Source organism: Pseudophryne corroboree, chromosome 7 (assembly GCF_028390025.1).
Source record: "Pseudophryne corroboree isolate aPseCor3 chromosome 7, aPseCor3.hap2, whole genome shotgun sequence".
Taxonomy (NCBI): domain Eukaryota; kingdom Metazoa; phylum Chordata; class Amphibia; order Anura; family Myobatrachidae; genus Pseudophryne; species Pseudophryne corroboree.
This window is the reverse complement of record NC_086450.1, coordinates 226,988,118-227,008,603: the sequence shown is the minus strand read 5'-3', so window position 1 is coordinate 227,008,603 and position 20,486 is coordinate 226,988,118. Positions and strand designations below refer to the sequence as shown.

The following is a 20,486-nucleotide window of genomic DNA, read 5'->3' as shown; positions in this document are numbered from 1 at the left end:
TACATATATATATATACATACACACAGATTTATTAATATGCATAGTATAACATCATTCTTTCATATAAAATCTTAATAGATTCATTTACTATGAAAATAGGGTTATGTTTGGCTCTTCTTGCCCACCAACCAATGGTATTCCTGTGCCTAAGATATGCTTTAACCAAATGCAAGTTAAATATAAGTAGAACACCAGAAAGAGGAGACAATGTAATCCTTGAACCATGTCTGTGTTGGAATGGTAAATGAGTAGCACACATGGGCATAGAGCCCCGACGTTGCAAAGTAAGAATACTTTCAAAAATAGAAGTATTAATAGTTTATTTTTATCAATTAATGCAAAGTGCAAAGTGAATGAACAGACAAATCAATCTACTTTGGGGTGTATTCAATTCTTGTCGGAAATAAGGCAGTTTCCGATTTTTTTAGGTCGGAAGGCGTTCCGACCTGATCAATGTCCCCTCAGATTTTCCGACAAGTCGGGAATTCAGACTTGTCAGAAAACACGTGGATCGGTAGAATAGCTTCGGATCCACGTGTTTTGTCGGAAGCGGAAGCCAAATCGGACAGGTTTTGGCCCCGTTTCTGACAATGTCAATCCGACTTTAATAAAAGCTGGATTGGCAATGTAGCAGCTGCTGCTCATTTAATACTCAGATGTTGCATCCTTTCCGTCGGAAAGGATCAGACATCAATTGAATATACCCCTTTGTCTTCAAAATAGCATCAAATCTTCTAGGTACACTTGCACACAGTTATAGATGTAACTCTGCAGTGAGGTTGTTACAAACTTCATGGAGAACTAACCAGAGATCTTCTGTGGATGTAGGCTTGAACAAATCCTTGTCTCTTCATGTGATACCAGGCAGACTCGATGATGTTGAGATCAGGGCCCTGTGGGAGACATAGCATAACTTCCAGGACTTCTTGCTCTTCTTTACACTGTAATGTAATGGCTGTATGCTTGGGGTTGTTGTCCTGCTGCAGAATAAATTTGAAGCCAATCAGATGCCTTTCTGATGGTACTGCATGATGGATATGTAACTGCCTGTATTTCTCAGCATTGAGGACTCCATTAATCCTGACCAAATCCCCAACTCCATTTACTGAAATGCAGCTATAAACTTGCACGGAACCTCCATAATGCCTCACTGTTGCCAGCAGTCACCTATTATTGTACCGCTCTCCAGCCCTTTAGCAAACAAACTGCCTTCTGCCAAATATTTAAAGTTTTGACTTATCAGTCCAGAGCAGCCGCCAGTTTTCTGCACACGGGTTTTTCGGTTTTCGTTTAGAGTTAAGTCGCTTGGCCTTTTTTCCATGTCGAAGGTATGGCTTTTTGGCAGCAATTCTTCCTTGAATACCACTTCTGGCCAGACTTCTCTGAACAGTAGATGGGAGTACCTGACTCCCACTGGTTTCTGCCAGTTCTGAGCTGATGGCACTGCTGCACATCTTCCGAGTTCGAAGGGAAGTAAACGTGAAGTGTCTTATGTGGTGCACTAAGTTTCCTTGGCCGACCACTGCTTCTATGGTCTTCAACGCTGAGAAATACAGACAGATACTTTTCAATCATGCAACACCATCAGGGAGGTGTCTGATTAGCTCCAAACGTATTCTGCAGCAAGACAACGAGCCCAAACATATAGTCAATGTCATTAAGAACTATCTTCAGCGTAAAGAAGAACAAAGAGTCCTGGAAGTGATGATATGGCCCCCACAGAGCCCGGATCTCAACATCATCGAGTCTGTCTGTGATTACATAAAGAGAGAAAAGAATTTGTGCAAGTCTACATCCACAGAAGATATGTGGTTAGTTCTCCAAGATGCTTGGAACAACCTCGGTGCCGAGTTCAGAGTTTCTTCAAAAACTGTGTGCCAGTGTACCTAGAAGAACTTATGCTGTTTTGAAGGGAAGCAGTTAGCTTCCCGACGAACGGGATCCCGACGGTCGATAGACCAACGCCGGGATCCCGAAGAAGGACACAATGCCGGAGTTGAAATACCGACACAAACGGGATGCCGGTGGTCAGTATAGACAGGTCGGCATCCCGATCGTCCTGAAAGCAGGACGCACTGCCGTCCTGCAGCGGGGCAGCGGTTAGGTTTAGGCAGCAGAAGGGGGTTAGGGACTGGGGAGGGAGGATCAGGCACATAGAAGGGGAGGTTAAGGTTAGGCACCAAGCGGGGAGGGTTACGTTTAGGCAGTGGGGGAGGGAGGGTTAGGGTTAGGCACCAAGCGGGGAGGGTTACGGTCAGGTACCCACAAAAGGAGGGTTAGCGTAGGTTTAGGGGCCCAAATGGGAGGCTGTGGGATTCAGATGGACGGGATGCCGCAGTCGGTATACTGACCGTCGGCATCCTGTCCATTGGTAAGTCATACTGAGCGTGTTTTGAAGGCAAAGAGTGGTCACGCCAAATATTGATTTAATTTAGAGGTCTCTTCTGTTCATTCACTTTGCATCTTATTAATTAATAAAAATAAACTATTAACACTTCTATTTTTGAAAGCATTCTTACTTGCAGCACTTTTTCCACACCTGCCTAAAAAATTTTCACCATTGAATGTAAGCTCCACTGGGGTAGGGACTGATGTGAATGGCCAAATATTCTCTGTAGAGCGCTGCAGAATATGTGTGCGCAAGATAAATAACCGATAATAATAATAATAGGATTTTGATAACCTACCAGTAAATCCTTTTCTCCTAGTCCGTAGAGGATGCTGGGGACGACATCAAGACCATGGAGTATAGACGGGATCCGCAGGAGACATGGGCACTCCAAAGACTTTTCATTGGGTGTGAACTGGCTCCTCCCTCTATGCCCCTCCTCCAGACCTCAGTTGTAGGAACTGTGCCCAGGGAGACTGACTGACATTTCGAGGAAAGGAATTTCTTAACTAGTGGTGAGATATCTACCAACTCACACCCTCAACCATGCCGCACACATGGCATTCAACATAACACACGCCAACAGGCATGAACTAATTGCAGCAACATGCTGAAACCAAGATAACACAACTTGTGTAACTGTAATAACTAAACTGCAGGTAAAGTACGCACTGGGATCCTCTACGGACTAGGAGAAAAGGATTTACCGGTAGGTTATCAAAATCCTATTTTCTCATGCGTCCTAGAGGATGCTGGGGACGACATCAAGACCATGGGGGTCTATACCAAAGCTCCAGTACGGGCGGGAGAGTGCGGATGACCCTGCAGCACCGATTGACCAAACTTTAGGTCCTCATCGGCCAAGGTGTCAAACTTGTAGAACTTAGCAAATGTGTTTGACCCTGACCAAGTAGCTGCTCGGCAAAGTTGTAATGCCGAGACCTCCGGGCAGCTGCCCAGGATGAGCCCACCTTCCTAGTGGAGTGGGCCTTTACCGACGTCGGTAACGGCAATCCAGACGTAGTATGAGCTTGCTGAATCGTATTTCTAATCAACGTGCAATAGTCTGCTTGGAAGCAGGACAGCCAATCTTGCTGTGATCATACAGGACAAACAGAGCCTCTGTTTTCCGTAAACGAGCTGATCTAGCAACATAGATTTTCAAAGCTCTAACCACATCTAGAGACTTTGAATTCGTGAATGTGTCAGTAACTACTGGCACCACAATAGGTTGGTTTATGTGAAAAGCAGAAACCACCTTTGGAAGAAAATGTTGGCGAGTTCGCAACTCTGCCCTATCTTCATGGAAAATCAGGTAAGGGCTCTTGTGAGACAAGGTCCCCAATTCCGACACCCGCCTTGCAGATGCCAATGCCAAAAGCATCACCACTTTCCAAATGAGAAACTTCAACTCTATCTTTTGTAGAGGCTCAAACCAATCCGATTGAAGGAACTGCAGTACCATGTTAAGGTCCCATGGTGCCACTGGAGGCACGAATGGAGGCTGGATGTGCAGAACCCCTTTCACGAAGGTCTGAACCTCTGGAAGAGAGGCCAATTGTTTTTGGAAGAACACTGACAAGGCCGAAATCTGGACCTTGATTGATCCCAATCGTAGGCCCGTCTCCACACCATCTTGCAAAAAATGGAGAAAACGTCCTAAGTGAAACTCTTCCGTAGGAGCTTTCTTAGATTCACACCAAGACACATATTTACTCCAAATATGGTGGTAATGTTTTGACGTTACTCCCTTTCTGGCCTGAATAAGGGTGGGGATGACCTCCTTAGGAATACCCTTCCTGGCTAGGATACGGCGCTCAACAGCCATGCCGTCAAACATAGCCGCGGTAAGTCTTGGTACACACACGGCCCCTGTAGCAGCAGGTCTTCCCGAGGAGGAAGAGGCCGAGGATCTCCTATGAGTAACTGCTGAAGATCTGGGTAACAATCCCTTCTTGGCCAGTCTGGGGCAAAGAAGATTGCTCGAACCCTTGTATTTCTTATGATCCTGAGTACTTTTGGGATCAGCGGAAGAGGAGGGAAAACATACACTGACGGAAACACCCACTGGGTCACCAGTGCATCCAGTGCTACTGCTTGTGGGTCTCTCGACTTGGAACAGTATCTCTGAAGCTTCTTGTTGAGACGAGACGCCATCATGTCTATTTCAGGAACTCCCCAAAGACTTGTCACCTCTGCGAAGACTTCTTCGTGGAGGCCCCACTCTCCTGGATGGAGATCATGTCTGCTGAGGAAGTCTGCTTCCCAGTTGTCTACTCCCGGAATGAATATTGCCGACAGAGCTTGTAGATGTTTTTCTGCCCAGCGGAGGATTTTTGTCGCCTCTGCCATTGCCGCTCGGCTTTTCGTTCCGCCCTGCCTGTTTATGTATGCAACCGCTGTTGCATTGTCCTCCTGGATCTGCACGGGACGGTCTTGAAGAAGATGTACCACTTGTTGAAGGCCGTTGTAAATGGCTCTTAGCTCCAGAACGTTTATGTGAAGGCAGGCTTCCTGTTGTGACCAACGTCCCTGGAAGGTTTCTCCCTGAGAGACTGCTCCCCAGCCTCGGAGACTTGCATCCGTGGTTACTAGGACCCAGTCCTGAATCCCGAACATGCGTCCCTCTAGCAGGTGAGAGCTGTGCAACCACCACAGGAGCAAAATCCTGGTTTTTGACGACAGGATTATATTTCTGTGCATGTGTAGGTGTGACCCCAACCACTTGTCCAACAGGTCCCACTGGAATACTCTGGCATGGAACCTGCCAAACTGTATGGCCTCGTAGGCCACCACCATCTTCCCCAACAACCGAATGCACTGATGGATCGACACACTTGATGGTTTCAATATCTGTTTTACCATTTTCTGGATTTCCAGAGCCTTTTCCAGCGGAAGAAATACTCTCTGAACTTCTGTGTCCAGAATCATCCCGAGGAAAGACAACCTTGTCGTCGGTTCCAACTGTGACTTTGGTTAATTTATGATCCACCCGTGTTGTTGGAGTATTGACAGGGAGAGGGATATGTTTTGTAATAACTGCTCCCTGGATCTTGCCTTTATCAGGAGGTCGTCCAGATAAGGGATTATATTGACTCCTTTCTGACGAAGGAGGACCATCATCTCCGCCATCACCTTGGTGAATACCCTCGGCACCATGGAGAGACCGAAAGGTAACGTCTGGAATTGGTAATGGCAATCCTGAATCGCGAATCTCAGATAAGCCTGGTGAGGAGGATAAATGGGAACATGCAGGTAAGCATCCTTTATGTCCACCGACACTAAGTAGTCCCCCTCCTCCAGACTGGCAACCACCGCCCGAAGTGATTCCATCTTGAACTTGAACCTTTTCAGGAAGAAATTCAGATCTAGATTTAGGATCGGTCTGACCGAGCCGTCCGGCTTCGGAACAACAGAGGCTTGAATAAAAACCCCGCCCTTGTTGTGATAACGGTGCCAGCCTATAACCTGGTCTTGACATAATTTTTGGATTGCCACTGTTACTGCTTCTCTCTCTGGCAGAGAAGCTGGCAAGGTCGATTTGAAAAATCGGCATGGAGGAACGTCTTGAAACTCTAGTTTGTATCCCTGGGATACTATTTGCAACACCCAAGGATCCAGGCCAGACAGAATCCAATCCTGGCTGAAGAGTTTGAGACGTGCCCCCACCCGAGCGGCCTCCCACAAGGGAGTTCCAGCGTCATTGTGGGGATTTGGCAGAATTAGGGGTAGACTTCTGCTCTTGGGAACCTGGAGCCGGTGTGGGCTTCTTTCCCCTTCCCCTACCTGCAAAGAAGGGGGAACCTCTCGCCTTTTTGTATTTATTGGGCCGAAAGGACTGCATTTGCGGGTGATAGGTCTTTTTTGCCGGTGCAGGCGCAGAGGGCAAAAATGTTGACTTACCTGCGGTAGCCGCCGAGACTAACGCATCAAGGCTATCGCCAAATAAGGCCTCACCTTTATATGGGAGAGCCTCCATGTTTCTTTTGGAATCTGCATCCGCGTTCCACTGGTGAATCCATAACGCCCGCCTAGCCGATACTGCCATGGTAGCGGCTTGTAAACTCAAGAGTCCAATATCTTTCATCGCTTCTAGCATGTATGCGGCAGCGTCTTTGATATTCCCTAACTTGAGTATCTCATCTTTATCAATCGTGTCAATTTCTGATGACACGCTTTCTGTGAGCAGTGTACCATTGGTAACATAAATGGATTTCAATGTCGTTTCCATTTTGCGGTCTGCCGGCTCTTTAAGAGAAGCCGTGCCAGGAGCAGGGAGAATTACCTTCTTTGTCAACCTGGAAAGTGCACTGTCTAACACAGGGGGTGACTCGCATTTTTTCCTGTCTTCAACCGGGAAAGGATAAGCTATGTGAATCCTTTTGGGAATACAATTTTTTTTATCAGGATTCACCCACATCCCTTCAAACAGAGCATTTAGTTCGTGTGAAGGAGGGAACGTGACTTTGAATTTCTTTTCCTTACATAAATAAACTTTCTCCTGAGGTACAGGAGTGCTTTCTGTAACCTCCAACACGTCCCTTATAGCCACAATCATATATTGTATACTTTTTGCCAACATTTGCAAATGGTCTCTTATGTGACCCAAAGGGGCCGCCCGCATAAGGAATAACAGCATCCTGAAAAATCACATCTTCCACAGATTTTCTCCAGCATGCAGCCTTAGATTCAGACTTATCTAATCTACAGTTAATCAGATACATACTGTCACGTAGCTCTTTCACCCATGCAGGCTCTCGGTGTGCCCCACCACATTACAACTCTGTGTCCCTAAAATGGCTTCCTCCGGGGAGGAACTCCCTGCCTCAGACATGCCTCACACGTGTACACCACACTCACAGACACACTGGGACTTATTTTGGGGACACAGTAAAATCTGTCAGAGGGACACAGGATAGGAGCAGCCAGTTCACAAACCCAGCGCCAGTATTGCCTGTGAACACAGTATGTCCACAGCGCAAAAGCGCTTTTAAATAGTAATATACACTATCAAATGCACCACAATCGCTTTGTGACCCCCCCCCCCCCCCTTTATAGCACCCTGTACTTGTCAGAAGTGGAGGAGAGGACCAGCGTGTTCTCTGCAGCCTGAGGAGAGAAAATGGTGCTGAGTAGTGTGCTGGCTGCCTGAGGAAGAAGCTCCGCCCCTCAGTATCCATGACAATATTTATACTGGAGGGGGTAGGGATGTGCCAGCGGCATCTTATGCCCCCTTTTAGCCAGTTTGAGGTATTTTTCTTGCTGCCCAGGGTGCCCCCCGCGCCCTGCAGTGCTTGTGTGTGTGGGCAGCAATGGCGCGCTGCGCTCCCTCCAGCTGCGCCGCACCTCAGCCGTCACTTACTTGATTGAAGATCATTCTTCTCATACTCACCTGTCTTCTGACTTCTGGCTCTGTGAGGGGGGTGACAGCGTGCTGTGGGAGTGAGCATCTAGACACGGCTAGCGTTCAGTTCCCTTCAGGAGCTAATGGTGTCCTGTCAGCCAGAAACAGGGCCATGAAACTCTGAGGAAGTTGGTTCTTCTTCTGCCCCCTCAGTCCCACGAAGCAGGGAGTCTGATGCCAGCAGATCTCCCTGAAAATAAAAAACCTAACATAAGTCTTTTCAGAGAAACTCAGTAGAGCTCCTCAGAGTGCATCCAGTCGACCTGGGCACATTTCTAAAACTGAGGTCTGGAGGAGGGGCATAGAGGGAGGAGCCAGTTCACACCCAATGAATAGTTTTTGGTGTGCCTATGTCTCCTGCGGATCCCGTCTATACCCCATGGTCTTGATGTCTTCCCCAGCATCCTCTAGGACGTATGAGAAAAATAAATAATATAGGGCCTGATTCAGAGATGTACATAATGTTGATGTTTTCGCAGTTGAGTGATTATAGCAAGATCATGCAATGCTTGAAAAGTGACTCTACGTATAGTTGTTAGGAGTAACCACTGGGTAGAGGAGGAAGAGAACGTCTGATGTCTTTGGGATCCAGAGGAATGTCCCAAGTTGAGCAGTGTGGGGATCATTCAGGAGCGGTTGCAGCTGTGCCAATCACTGCAAAGTACTGACTTTTATGCATGCCCATTCTGTGCATGCGTGAACAGATCCTGCAACATGGGATGCAGAGCTGCAGTGACTGACAGTCTGCTGTGACTTGGGGGGCGGCAACGGCCTCCTCTTGTGAAAACGGATGCATGGCGCTGCCGCTTACAGGGTGGGAAGAGGTCAGGAATCTCCGTCGTAGGACAGAGATTTCCTGGCCTCTGTAATGGCCAGCTTGCGCGGCACCATGTGTGCCATAAGGCACCGATGGTGAATGAGTGGTCCGATGCCAAGTCCTAGGACGTAGCTCGGCACAATAGGCGCCACCTGCTGCATCACCATGCAATGCTATTTCTGCTGCTTCCAAAGTAGCAGCAGTGACAGAGACAGTAACTCCACATCAGAATGATCCCCTGTGGGTGGTGTTTGTGGGGATGCACTAAAAGATGCGAGCCTGGTGTACAGCTGTGGCACAGATGGAGGTATAATAATAATTTTCTCTAACCTACTACATTGGGGGATTAAAATAGTATCACGGAGATGCATACCCCGGGTTAAGCTGGGAGATATAGCTGAGGGATATTAATTGAATTTCCCCCAATGTTAGATATTAATGAAAACTGTACTATCATAATTCGAGCTCTATTGTATTATATATTAGGAATTGTGCTGGAAATTGTTCTAAGTTTATATATACAAACATTTACTGAAAGCTGCTTTTAATGATGGGACAAGAAGTAGCCAATACAAAATAGTTTTGAAGATTACACGATATGATAATATACAAACAAACTGGAAATATATGTATTCCTATAAGACAAAATAAAGAGTGGTTTGAAGATCCTGCTACATATAATTATTCAGTGTGAAGCAATTAATTAGCAAGTTTGGTGTGATACACATTTATTGTAACAGCAACCGGTTTTATTGTCACACATATGTCAAAAGAGTAACCCCCACTAGTTTATATTCTCAGGTGTAATCACCCTTCAGAGGAGTAAAAGGAGAATGCAGATGTGCAGCTTTATATGCATAACTGTCTATGGCAGGAGCTGTATGCATTGATTATTTGCCTGGTTACAATATGGATGGAATTTCCGTTCTCTCGCCACAAGTTTTGTTGGACAATATAAACTGAGCTGGTCTGTCAGCTCTCAATCACAAGGCAAAATGACATATGTCCTGCAAAAAAAATATTTGTATTCTTGCTACTGAGTTAAATTGCCTTCCCTGGCACTGCAGGCAAAATGTGCTGCTCTGAAGCAGAAAAGAAACCTACAGATGAGTCCTCATACATTTTGCCTCAATATGTCATGTAGCAGGAGATGCCTGGATGCCTGGCTTGAGTCAGCACGCAGCTTAAAGGCAGCTCTGCTAACGTGGAGTGCCTTATAGTTTGAAAGTACGCCAGGGGCCTAGAGATGGGACGTGTTAGTAGAGGTGTGTGGGGGGGGGGGGGGGGGGAGGGATCATTCACCTCTGTACCTCATAGCGGCTGTAGCCATTGCACCACTAAAGACACTTCCTGCAAAGTGTAGTCTTCCTATTCCTTGCAGACAGGAACAGTCGTACAAAGCAAACATTAATGTCTGTACACAGAGTTTATTGAACACTGGTTGAGTGCTGCCTTACCTCCCAGAGAGGATGTCCTGTTTTATCTGCAGAAAATAATGGTACCTGAAAGGAGAGAGGAAAGTTGCAGTTAGCAGACTCATGTCTTGAACATATGCTGTTAAGGTCTAGTTAGAAAAATGTTTTCTGCCCAGAAGAATTTGAGGAAGGGCACTGACATCACTGTATATAACCCGTCGCACTTGTAACCAGTGTGTATCTTACTAAATACAAGTTGGAAAATGTAAAGAGAATTGTTGATATGGGATGCGGTCCCGGCGTTTAGAATACAGACTCCGGAATCCCGACATGGAATACAATGTCGGCGCCGTTACCCCGAACACCGGTATCCTGAATAGGGAACTGCTGCTACTCAGGAGATGTAAGCTTCGGTGGAGGGTTAGGGTTAGGCACCCCCAGTGAGGGTTTAGAGTTAGGCTGTGGGGAGGTAGGGTTAAGTTTAGGCTGCAGGAAGGGTGTTGGTGGGGGTGGGGTGTTAGGGTTAGGCACCACCAGGGAAGGTTGGGGTTAAGGTGCATACACATGGTGAGATATAGACTAAGTGCCGATTTTAACTTTGCGATTTCCCCTGAACTCCCCCAGAGTTGAGAAGCATCGATATTGTCTACACACACAGGGGGTAATTCCAAGTTGATCGCAGCAGGATTTTTAATAGTAATTGGGCAAAACCATGTGCACTGCAGGGGAGGCAGATATAAAGGGTGTGGTTCATCAAATCGACAGTGTCTAGGTCGACAATGTTTAGGTCGACCACTATAGGTCGACAGTCACTAGGTCGACATGGATGGAAGGTCGACAGGGTTTCTAGGTCGACATGTGCTAGGTCGACAGGTCTAACGGTCGACATGAGGATTTTTTTTGGTATCGTTTTCTTCGTAGAGTGACCGGGATCCCAAATTAGTGCACCGCGTCCCCTCGCTTGGCTCGCTTCGCTCGCCATGCTTCGGGCATGGTGCCTTCGCTCCGCTACCGCTTCGCTCGGCACAGATTACCGTTCCAATCGTAGTCCACGTGGATCGTTAAGTATGAAAAAATTCAAAAAAAGAAAAAAAATGTGAAAAACTCATGTCGACCTTTAGACCTGTCGAACTAGCACATGTCGACCTAGAAACCCTGTCGATCTTCCATCCATGTCGACCTAGTAACTGTCGACCTATAGTGGTCGACCTAAACATTGTCGACCTAGATACTGTCGATCTTCAGACCGGATCCCGATATAACATGTGCAGAAAGAGTTAGATTTGTGTGGGTTATTTTATTTCTGTGCAGGGTAAATACTGGCTGCTTTATTTTTACACTGCAAATTAGATTGCAGATTGAATACACCCCACCCAAATCTAACTCTCTCTGCACATGTTATATCTGCCTCTCCTGCAGTGCACATGGTTTTGCCCAATTGCTATCAAAAATCCTGCTGCGATCAACTTGGAATTACCCCCACGGTGCGATACTGGCTATGTGCGATTTTGACTATACTAAACTTTGTACTAGATAGACAAAATTGCCTTGCCTGCATAGTCTATTTTTTCTTGCGATACCGATCCCGTGCATCGGTATCAGAAGCTGTGTACACACGGTGCTATTTGCATATACTTTCCTTACAATTTTGACTATATAGTCAAAATCGTAAGGTTACATCGCACCATGTGTATGCACCTTTATAGGCTGCAGGTGGGGGAGGGTTAGGTTTAGGCTGCGGGGAGGGGAGGGATAGTGTTAGGGATTAGGGTTAGGTACCTCATTGTTTAGGTGTTGGAATTCCCAGCATCCCAGTACTAAGTGACCACAAAGAGAATTGGGATAGTCTTAACAGTATCTCCATCTAATTCTTTGACAACTCCTTGCTTATGAAGTCTTCCGTTACCCTTCTTGCTCATTGCTTGTTCTCATTCTTTTCACCTTGTCCCCCACTGAAAAAAATAAAAAATAAATCCTATACCCCCCTCATCCTTTTTCCTGCTTATTACATGTTTAATCTGTGGTTGTATATTTGACAAAAAAAATAATAATAAAGGGATAGTGATATTGTTACTAATTCAACAGCAATTAATCTCTGCTGACACTGCTGGCACCTAATTGGTTGAAGGATATCACAACCTGGCGTAAAAAAAATGAACACAGCTGTGTTTGTTTCAGCGCAGTTTTCTGGCTGTAACTTTTAAATCACTCTATATACAGTATAAACACAACATGTATTAATTTGAGTATGGTGTCCTGCGCTCCCTAAAGAAGGTGTAGGGTGATAGGATGTTTGAATGTGTAAAAATATTTGTGTAGCCTAGGGTCTAGGTAGGAAGAAGGGTAACGGACCTCATAAGCAAGGAGATGTCAGATAATTCGATGGAGATACAGTTAAGATTATCCCAAATCTATTTGCGGACACACACACACACACACATATATATAGAAGCAAGAAAGCAGCACTTTAGTTCTGAAAAACCCATACGAGTCCATGAAAAGTCTAGGGATCAGCGGCAACAGCCTGCCTGACGATCGTTTCAACCAACTTGCTGTTGGTCTTCTTCGGGGGCAAGTTGGTTGGAATGATCGTTTCAAAATAAAAGCTTCATAAACATGAGTGCTGGTTCTTTGCTTATTTTCATGTATTATTATATCAAGGAGGGCTGGCTTGTATATATATAATAGTAGGCGTACTGGCTGCATTTGCCATGCCGTAATGTAGTGGTTCAAGAAGTAATTCAGATATGTCAAAAAGGCATAAGGAGATTTATGGTAAGACTTACCATTGTTAAATCTCTTTCTGCGAGATACACTGGATTCCATAGGAAATAACATTGGGGTGTAGGGTTGGATCTTGATCCGAGGCACCAACAGGCTAAAGCTTTGACTGTTTCCAAGATGCACTGAACCGCCTCCTCTATATCCCCGCCTCCAGGCACTGGAGCTCAGTTTTGTTAATCAGTCCAATGCAGTAGCAGGTAAAAGAGATGACAGTAGTTAGTAGACACAGATAACCACATTCTCACGACAGGAGAAGGTACCAGCGGCTAATGCCATACAAACCCAAAGAAGGTAAGTGCGTCAGGGTGGGCGCCCTGTGGAATCCAGTGTACCTCGCAGAAAGAGATTTAACAACGGTAAGTCTTACCATAAATCTCCTTTTCTGCTGCGGGGTACACTGGAATTCCACAGGGAATAACAGTGGAGATGTCCTAAAGCAGTTCCTCAAGGGAGGGGACGCACTGTAGCAGGCACAAGAACCCGGCAATCAAAGGAAGCATCCTGGGAGGCGGAAGTATCAAAGGCATAGAACCTGATGAACGTGTTCACTGAGAACCACGTAGCCGCCTTGCACAATTAATCCAGGGAAGCGCCACAGCGGGCAGCCCAAGAAAGTCCAACAGGTCGAGTAGAATGGGCCTTGATAGTAGCAGGAGCTGGAAGTCCAGCCTGCGCATAAGCTTGTGCAATCACCATTCTAATCCATCTGGCCAAGGTCTGCTTATTCGCAGGTCAGCCACGTTTGTGAAAATCAAAAAGGACAAAGAGAGAATCAGATCTCCTAAGAGAGGCGGTTCTCTTCACATATACACGGAGAGCCCGTACCACATCCAAAAACCGTTCTTTGGAAGACAAACCAGGAGAGATAAAGGCCGGAACCACAATCTCTTGGTTCAGGTGGAAAGACGACACCACCTTAGGCAGATAACCAGGGCGAGTTCTAAGAACCGCACGGTCAAGGTGAAAAATCAGATAGGGTTACCGACAGTATAAGGCATCTGAAACCCTTCTAGCAGAGGCAATAGCCAGCAAAAACAAGACCTTAAGTGTAAGCCACCTAAGTTCCACAGACTCAAGAGGTTCAAACAGAGACTTTTATAGGGCATCCAGAACAACAGACAAATCCCAAGGAGCCACAGGAGGAACATAGGGAGGTTGAATCCGTAAAACACCCCGAGTGAAAGTATGAACGTCAGGCAGAGACGCAATTTTTCTCTGAAACCATACCGATAAGGCTGAAATATGAACCTTGAGGGAGGCCAGACGAAGGCCTAAGTCCAGGCCCTGTTGCAGGAAAGCCAAAAATTGGCAGTACTGAACTTGTATGCATCATAATTCTTAGCTGCACACCAGGTGAAGTAAGAATTCCAGACCCTATAATAAATCCGAGCCGAAGCTGGTTTACGGGCTTTCAACATAGTTTGAATGACCGCCTCAGAAAATCCTTTGGCCCTCAGAACTGAAGCTTCAAGAGCCACGCCGTCAAAGCCAGTTGGGCCAGATCCTGGTAGACACAAGGGCCCTGAACGAAGAGGTCTGGGCATCGCGGATGTAGAAGATGACGCTCTATCGAGAGACCTGCAGTTCTGAGAACCAATGCCGTCAGGGCCACGCCGGAGCGATTAGAAGTAGTATTCCTCCTTCTTGCTTGAACTTCCTTATTACCCTGGGCACGAATGACACTGGAGGGAACATATACGGTAGCCGAAAGTTCCTTGGAATTGCCAGCGCATCCACAAACGCTGCTTGAGGATCTCTTGTCCTTGTTCCGAAGACCGGAACCTTGTGATTGTGTCGAGACGCCATCAGGTCTATATCTGGTAGGCCCCACTTGTCCACTAGGGGTTTAAAGACTTCCGAATGAAGGCTCCACTCTCCGGCATGTACGGCCTGACGACTGTGGAAGTCCGCTTCCCAATTAAGGACCCCCAGAAATGAACACTGCCGATATGGCTGGCAGATGGCGTTCCGCCCATAGAAGAATCTTTGACACTTCCATCATTGCCATGCGGCTTTGAGTGCCGCCTTAATGATTTATGTACGCCGTAGTGGCGTTGTCCGACTGTACTTGAACAGGCCTGTTCTGTACCAGAGGCAGGGCCAGTTTCAGAGCATTGAACACTGCCCGCAGCTCCAGAATGTTTATCGGAAGTAGAGATTCCTCCCTGGTCCACCGACCCTGAAGAGAGTGTTGCTCCAGCACCACACCCCAACTCCCCAGACAGGCATCCGTTGTTAGGAGAACCCAGCTGGAGATCCAGAAGGGACGACCTCTGCTCAGTAGTTGGTCCTGGAGCCACCAGCTCAGAGGCAGACAAACTTCCGGAGTAAAGGAAATCATGTGAGACCTGATCCGGTGAGACAAGCTGTGCCATTTGGAAAGGATTAACCACTGCAGAGGGAGAGAATGAAATTGAGCGTACTCTACCATGTCGAAAGCAGACACCATGAGGCCTAGTACTTGCATCGCCGAGTGTATCGACACACTTGGGGGCGAGAGAGGAAGCATCTTATCCTGTCCTGAAGTTTCAGGGCCTTCTCCGGAGACAAAAACAACCGTTGGTTGTGTGTATCCAGTAATACCCCCAGGTGCACCATGCTCTGAGCAGGGACCAGTGAGGATTTCATCCAGTTGATGAGCCACCCGTGGGCTTGCACGTCGGGTCCAGATGACGGAGAACTTCTGGGGAGTTCGCCAGGATCAACAAGTCGTTCAGATACGGCAGGATCCTGATACCCTGACAGTGGAGAAGGGCAGTCATGACCTTGGTGAAGATTTGTGTAGCCGAGGTCAGTCCAAAAGGCCTGGAATTGATAATGTAGGTTGGCAATAGCAAACTGCAGATATTGCTGATGCGACATGGCAATAGGTATATGTAGGTAAGCATCCTGTATGCCCAGGGATACCATATAGTCCTTGGGTTCCAAGGCCAGAACAATAGAACGAAGAGTTTCCATACGGAATTTGGATACCTTCAGAAATCTGTTTAAAGACTTGAGATTGAGAATGGGCCGGGAGGATACATTCGGGTTCGGAACAGCGCTGAATAGTACCCCCTGTCTCTCTGAGCCAGAGGCACCGGCACTAACACTCCTGTGTCCAGGAGGGGTTGTACCACCAAATGTAGAGTATTTGCTTTCAATGGATCCGAAGGGATATTTGTAGAGCAAAACTGGCGAGGTGGACGTTTCTTGAAAGAGATGGCGTATCCGTGAGCGACGACTTCCCTCACCCAGGCGTATGAAGTGGTCTGTAACCATACCTGGGCGAACCGCAGAAGTCGTCCTCCCACCCTGGGGTCCCCCAGGGGGAGGCCCGCTCCGTCATGCAGCAGGCTTGTCTGGTTTGGAAGCAGGCTGACGGGCAGCCCAGGAACGTTTAGGTTTGGGCTTAGAGGTTTTGGCATTGCGAGCCTGTTTTGGGTACGCCTGACCCTTTGCCTTACTTGGAGGTCGAAAGGAACGAAAAGGTGGTACTCTTAGCCTTCGGAGACGAAGGATTAGTACTCAGCAGACATGCAGTTTTAGCAGACGCTAAGCCAGCAACAATCTTGTTCAAATCTTCCCCAAAAAGGGATGTTTCCCTTAAAATGGATCACCTTCAAAGTATTTTTGGAGTCCAGATCCACAGACCAGGACCGCAACCACAGAATCCGGCAAGCCAGAATGGACATAGTAGACGCTTTAGCCGCCAGCACGCTGGCATAAGAAGCCGCCTCCTGCGGTAATATTTGAAAGACACTGGGGTAAATTTACTAAGGTGGGAGATTTTTAGAACTGGTGATGTTGCCCATAGCAACCAATCAGATTATATCTATTATCTGCTAGAAGCAGATAGATAAATGGTAAGTAGAATCGGATTGGTTGCCATGGGCAACATCACCAGTTCTTAAAATCTCTCACCTTAGTAAATTTACCCCACTGTCTGGTATTATCAGAAAAATACAGATGTAGCTCCGCCTCAACTTCTTGAACCCAGGCTTCAATAGCTTTTGCAGCCCAAGAAGCTGCTATAGTATGCCTAAGTACAACACCTGCAAGAGTGTAAATAGACTTCAAACAACCCTCCACACGCTTATCCGTCGGTTCACAGAGGTGACACGGTAGTGACAGGCAGAGTAGAAGACACCACCAGACGTGCAACATGAGTCCACCAGAGGTGGTGTTTCTCAATTTTTACTTAACTCTGCAGCAAGGTGATACTGAGCTAGCATCTATTTAGACAGGGAGAATTTATTTCCTGGAGACTCCCAGGATTCCTGACGTATGTCAACTAAATGTTCAGAATGTGGTAAAACTAATTTAGTAACCTTCTGACGTTTGAACTTATCAGGTTTCTTAGACATATGTGGGGGGTCATCAATCTGAAGAATCAGTGTGATAGCCTCCACTAGGTCAGGTACCTAAACCTGTGTTATAGATTTCTCATCAGAAGCAGCTGCATCAGTGTCTGATGGATCAGTATATTCCCCATCTTCATCGGATGAAGTATCTGAACCATGAGTGGATTGTGAGGAAGAAATTGCCAGCTTAGATGACCCTTTGGTCCTAGGAGGGCGAGGGTTAGATTTCTGTTTAACCAAGGACTGATTTAATTCTGTAACAGAGTTGACAGAATATCTGCCCATGGCGGATTAACTACAGGGACAATATACGGCTGTAATGGCACAGGAGGTCCCACAGGGGGCGTAAGTCTTGTTACCAGCGTAGTCAGCATATTAGAGAAAGCAGCCCAAGGCGGGTTTTGGTATGCCACTGGTGCTGCAGGCTAACTAGGGGGTGCAGAAGACCCAGTACCTGGACCCTCTGCTTAAATATTTTCCTCAGGTAAAACAGTGGCATCAGCACTGCATGAGGCAGGAGCGTCCACGGAATTCCCATCCTGTGTAGCAGACATTACTTGGAAATGTAGCCTTAGAGCGTAGTAGTACAATATAGCCAGACAAACACAGTACCGGACAAAAAACCCCTGTGTAAGGTGATTGCAAACGCAGAACACAAACAGAGGATTTAAGCGGTATATGGTGACTGAAAATACACAGAGAAAAAATAAGATTTTACTTACCGGTAAATCTATTTCTCGTAGTCCGTAGTGGATGCTGGGGACTCCGTAAGGACCATGGGGAATAGACGGGCTCCGCAGGAGACATGGGCACTTTAAGAAAGAATTTGGATTCTGGTGTGCTCTGGCTCCTCCCTCTATGTCCCTCCTCCAGACCTCAGTTATACCCCTTTCACATCGCACTAAAAACCCGGTATCGACACGGCATATTGCCGTGTCGAAACGGGTCAGTGTGCGATGTGAAAGCTCATTTTCAGAATTAGCGGGTCACCTGACCCGGTAATTCAACCCGGTAAAAAAGAAGGGTTATTACCGGGTTGATTACCGGGTCAGGCGCAGTGTGAATGGGAGCCGTTCCGATGCGACTCGGCTCCCATTCACAGCATAGGGAGAGGCGGCGCAGGAGATGAGCTCATCTCCCAGCGCCGCCTCTACCCCCGCCCCTGCTGCTGCTGCGCCCTCCGCTGCTATGGCAACCGACCCGGTATATTGCCGGGTCGGAAAGCCAGCAACGGAGAGCAAATGCCGGATCCCACCCGGTAAGTACACGTTTCTCTTACCGGGTAGGATCCAGCATTTGCGATCTGAATGCAGCATAAAAGAAACTGTGCCCGGAAGAGCTGACAGTACAAGGAAAGGATTTTGGGAATCCAGGGTAAGACTCACACCAGTCACACCAATCACACCGTATAACTTGTGATAACTTTACCCAGTTAACAGTATGAACAACAACAGAGCATCAGATCAACCCTGATGCAACTATACATAACCCTTATTTAAGCAATAACTATATACAAGTATTGCAGAAGAAGTCCGCACTTGGGACGAGCGCCCAGCATCCACTACGGACTACGAGAAATAGATTTACCGGTAAGTAAAATCTTATTTTCTCTAATGTCCTAGTGGATGCTGGGGACTCCGTAAGGACCATGGGGATTATACCAAAGCTCCCAAACGGGCGGGAGAGTGCGGATGACTCTGCAGCACTGAATGAGCAAACATGAGGTCCTCCTCAGCCAGGGTATCAAACTTGTAGAACTTTGCAAAGGTGTTTGAACCTGACCAAGTAGCCGCTCGGCAAAGCTGTAATGCCGAGACCCCTCGGGCAGCCGCCCAAGAAGAGCCCACCTTCCTTGTGGAATGGGCCTTAACTGATTTAGGCAGCGGCAACCGTGCCGCAGAATGAGCCTGCTGAATCGTGTTACAGATTCAGCGAGCAATAGTTTGCTTTGAAGCAGGCGCCCCAAGCTTGTTGGAAGCATACAGGATAAACAAAGATTCTGTTTTCCTGACCTTAGCCGTTCTGGCTACATAAACCTTCAAAGCCCTGACCACATCCAGTGACTCGGAATCCTCCAAGTCAGTAGTAGCCACAGGCACCACGATAGGTTGGTTTATATGAAAGGATGAAACCACTTTCGGCAGAAATTGTGGGCGGGTCCACAATTCTGCTCTATCCGCATGGAAAACCAGATAAGGGCTTTTATGTGACAAAGCCGCCACATCTGACACACGCCTAGCCGAAGCCAAGGCTAATAGCATGACCACCTTCCACGTGAGATATTTCAATTCCACCGTTTTGAGTGGTTCAAACCAGTGTGATTTCAGGAAACTCAACACCACGTTAAGATCCCAAGGTGCCACTGGAGGCACAAAAGGGGGCTGAATATGCAGCACTCCCTTTACAAACGTCTGAACTTCAGGCAGAGAAGCCAGTTCTTTTGGAAAAAAAATGGATAAGGCCGAAATCTGAACCTTAATGGAACCCAATTTAAGGCCCAAAGTCACTCCCGCCTGTAGGAAGTGAAGGAAACGGCCCAGCTGGAATTCCTCCGTAGGGGCATTCCTGGCCTCACACCAAGCCACATATTTTCGCCATATACGGTGATAATGTTGAGCTGTCACATCCTTCCTAGCCTTTATCAGCGTAGGAATAACTTCATCCGGAATGCCTTTTTCTGCTAGGATCCGGCGTTCAACCACCATGCCGTCAAACGCAGCCGCGGTAAGTCTTGGAACAGATAGGGCTCCTTTTGCAACAAGTCCTGTCTTAGAGGCAGTGGCCACGGGTCCTCTGTGAGCATTTCTTGCAGATCTGGATACCAAGTCCTTCTTGGCCAATCCGGAACAATGAGTATTGTTCTCACTCCTCTTTTTCTTATGATTCTCAGCACCTTGGGTATGAGAGGAAGAGGAGGAAATACATAGACTGACTAGAACACCCACGGTGTCACCAGTGCGTCCACAGCTATCGCCTGAGGGTCTCTTGACCTGGCGCAATATCTCTGTAGCTTTTTGTTGAGGCGGGATGCCATCATGTCCACCTGTGGCAGTTCCCACCGACTTGCAATCTGCGTGAAGACTTCTTGATGAAGTCCCCACTCTCCCGGGTGGAGGTCGTGCCTGCTGAGGAAGTCTGCTTCCCAGTTGTCCACTCCCGGAATGAACACTGCTGACAGTGCGCTTACGTGATTCTCCGCTCAGCAAAGAATTCTGGTGGCTTCTACCATCGCCACCCTGCTCCGTGTGCCGCCTTGGCGGTTTACATGAGCCACTGCGGTGATGTTGTCTGACTGAATCAGAACAGGTTGGTCGCGAAGCAGGGACTCCGCTT

The 20,486-nt window shown here is 47.3% G+C and overlaps 1 protein-coding gene across 1 annotated transcript in view; it reads right to left on the bottom strand.

Annotated features, from left to right (window-relative positions):
- Positions 1-20,486, bottom strand: part of PTPN4 (protein tyrosine phosphatase non-receptor type 4) — a 444,417-nt gene that overhangs the window by 264,686 nt on the left and 159,245 nt on the right. Inside the window, exon 6 of the mRNA XM_063933984.1 lies at positions 10,069-10,113. Coding sequence (XP_063790054.1) covers positions 10,069-10,113 — 45 coding nt within the window. The remainder of the gene's footprint in view (positions 1-10,068; positions 10,114-20,486) is intronic.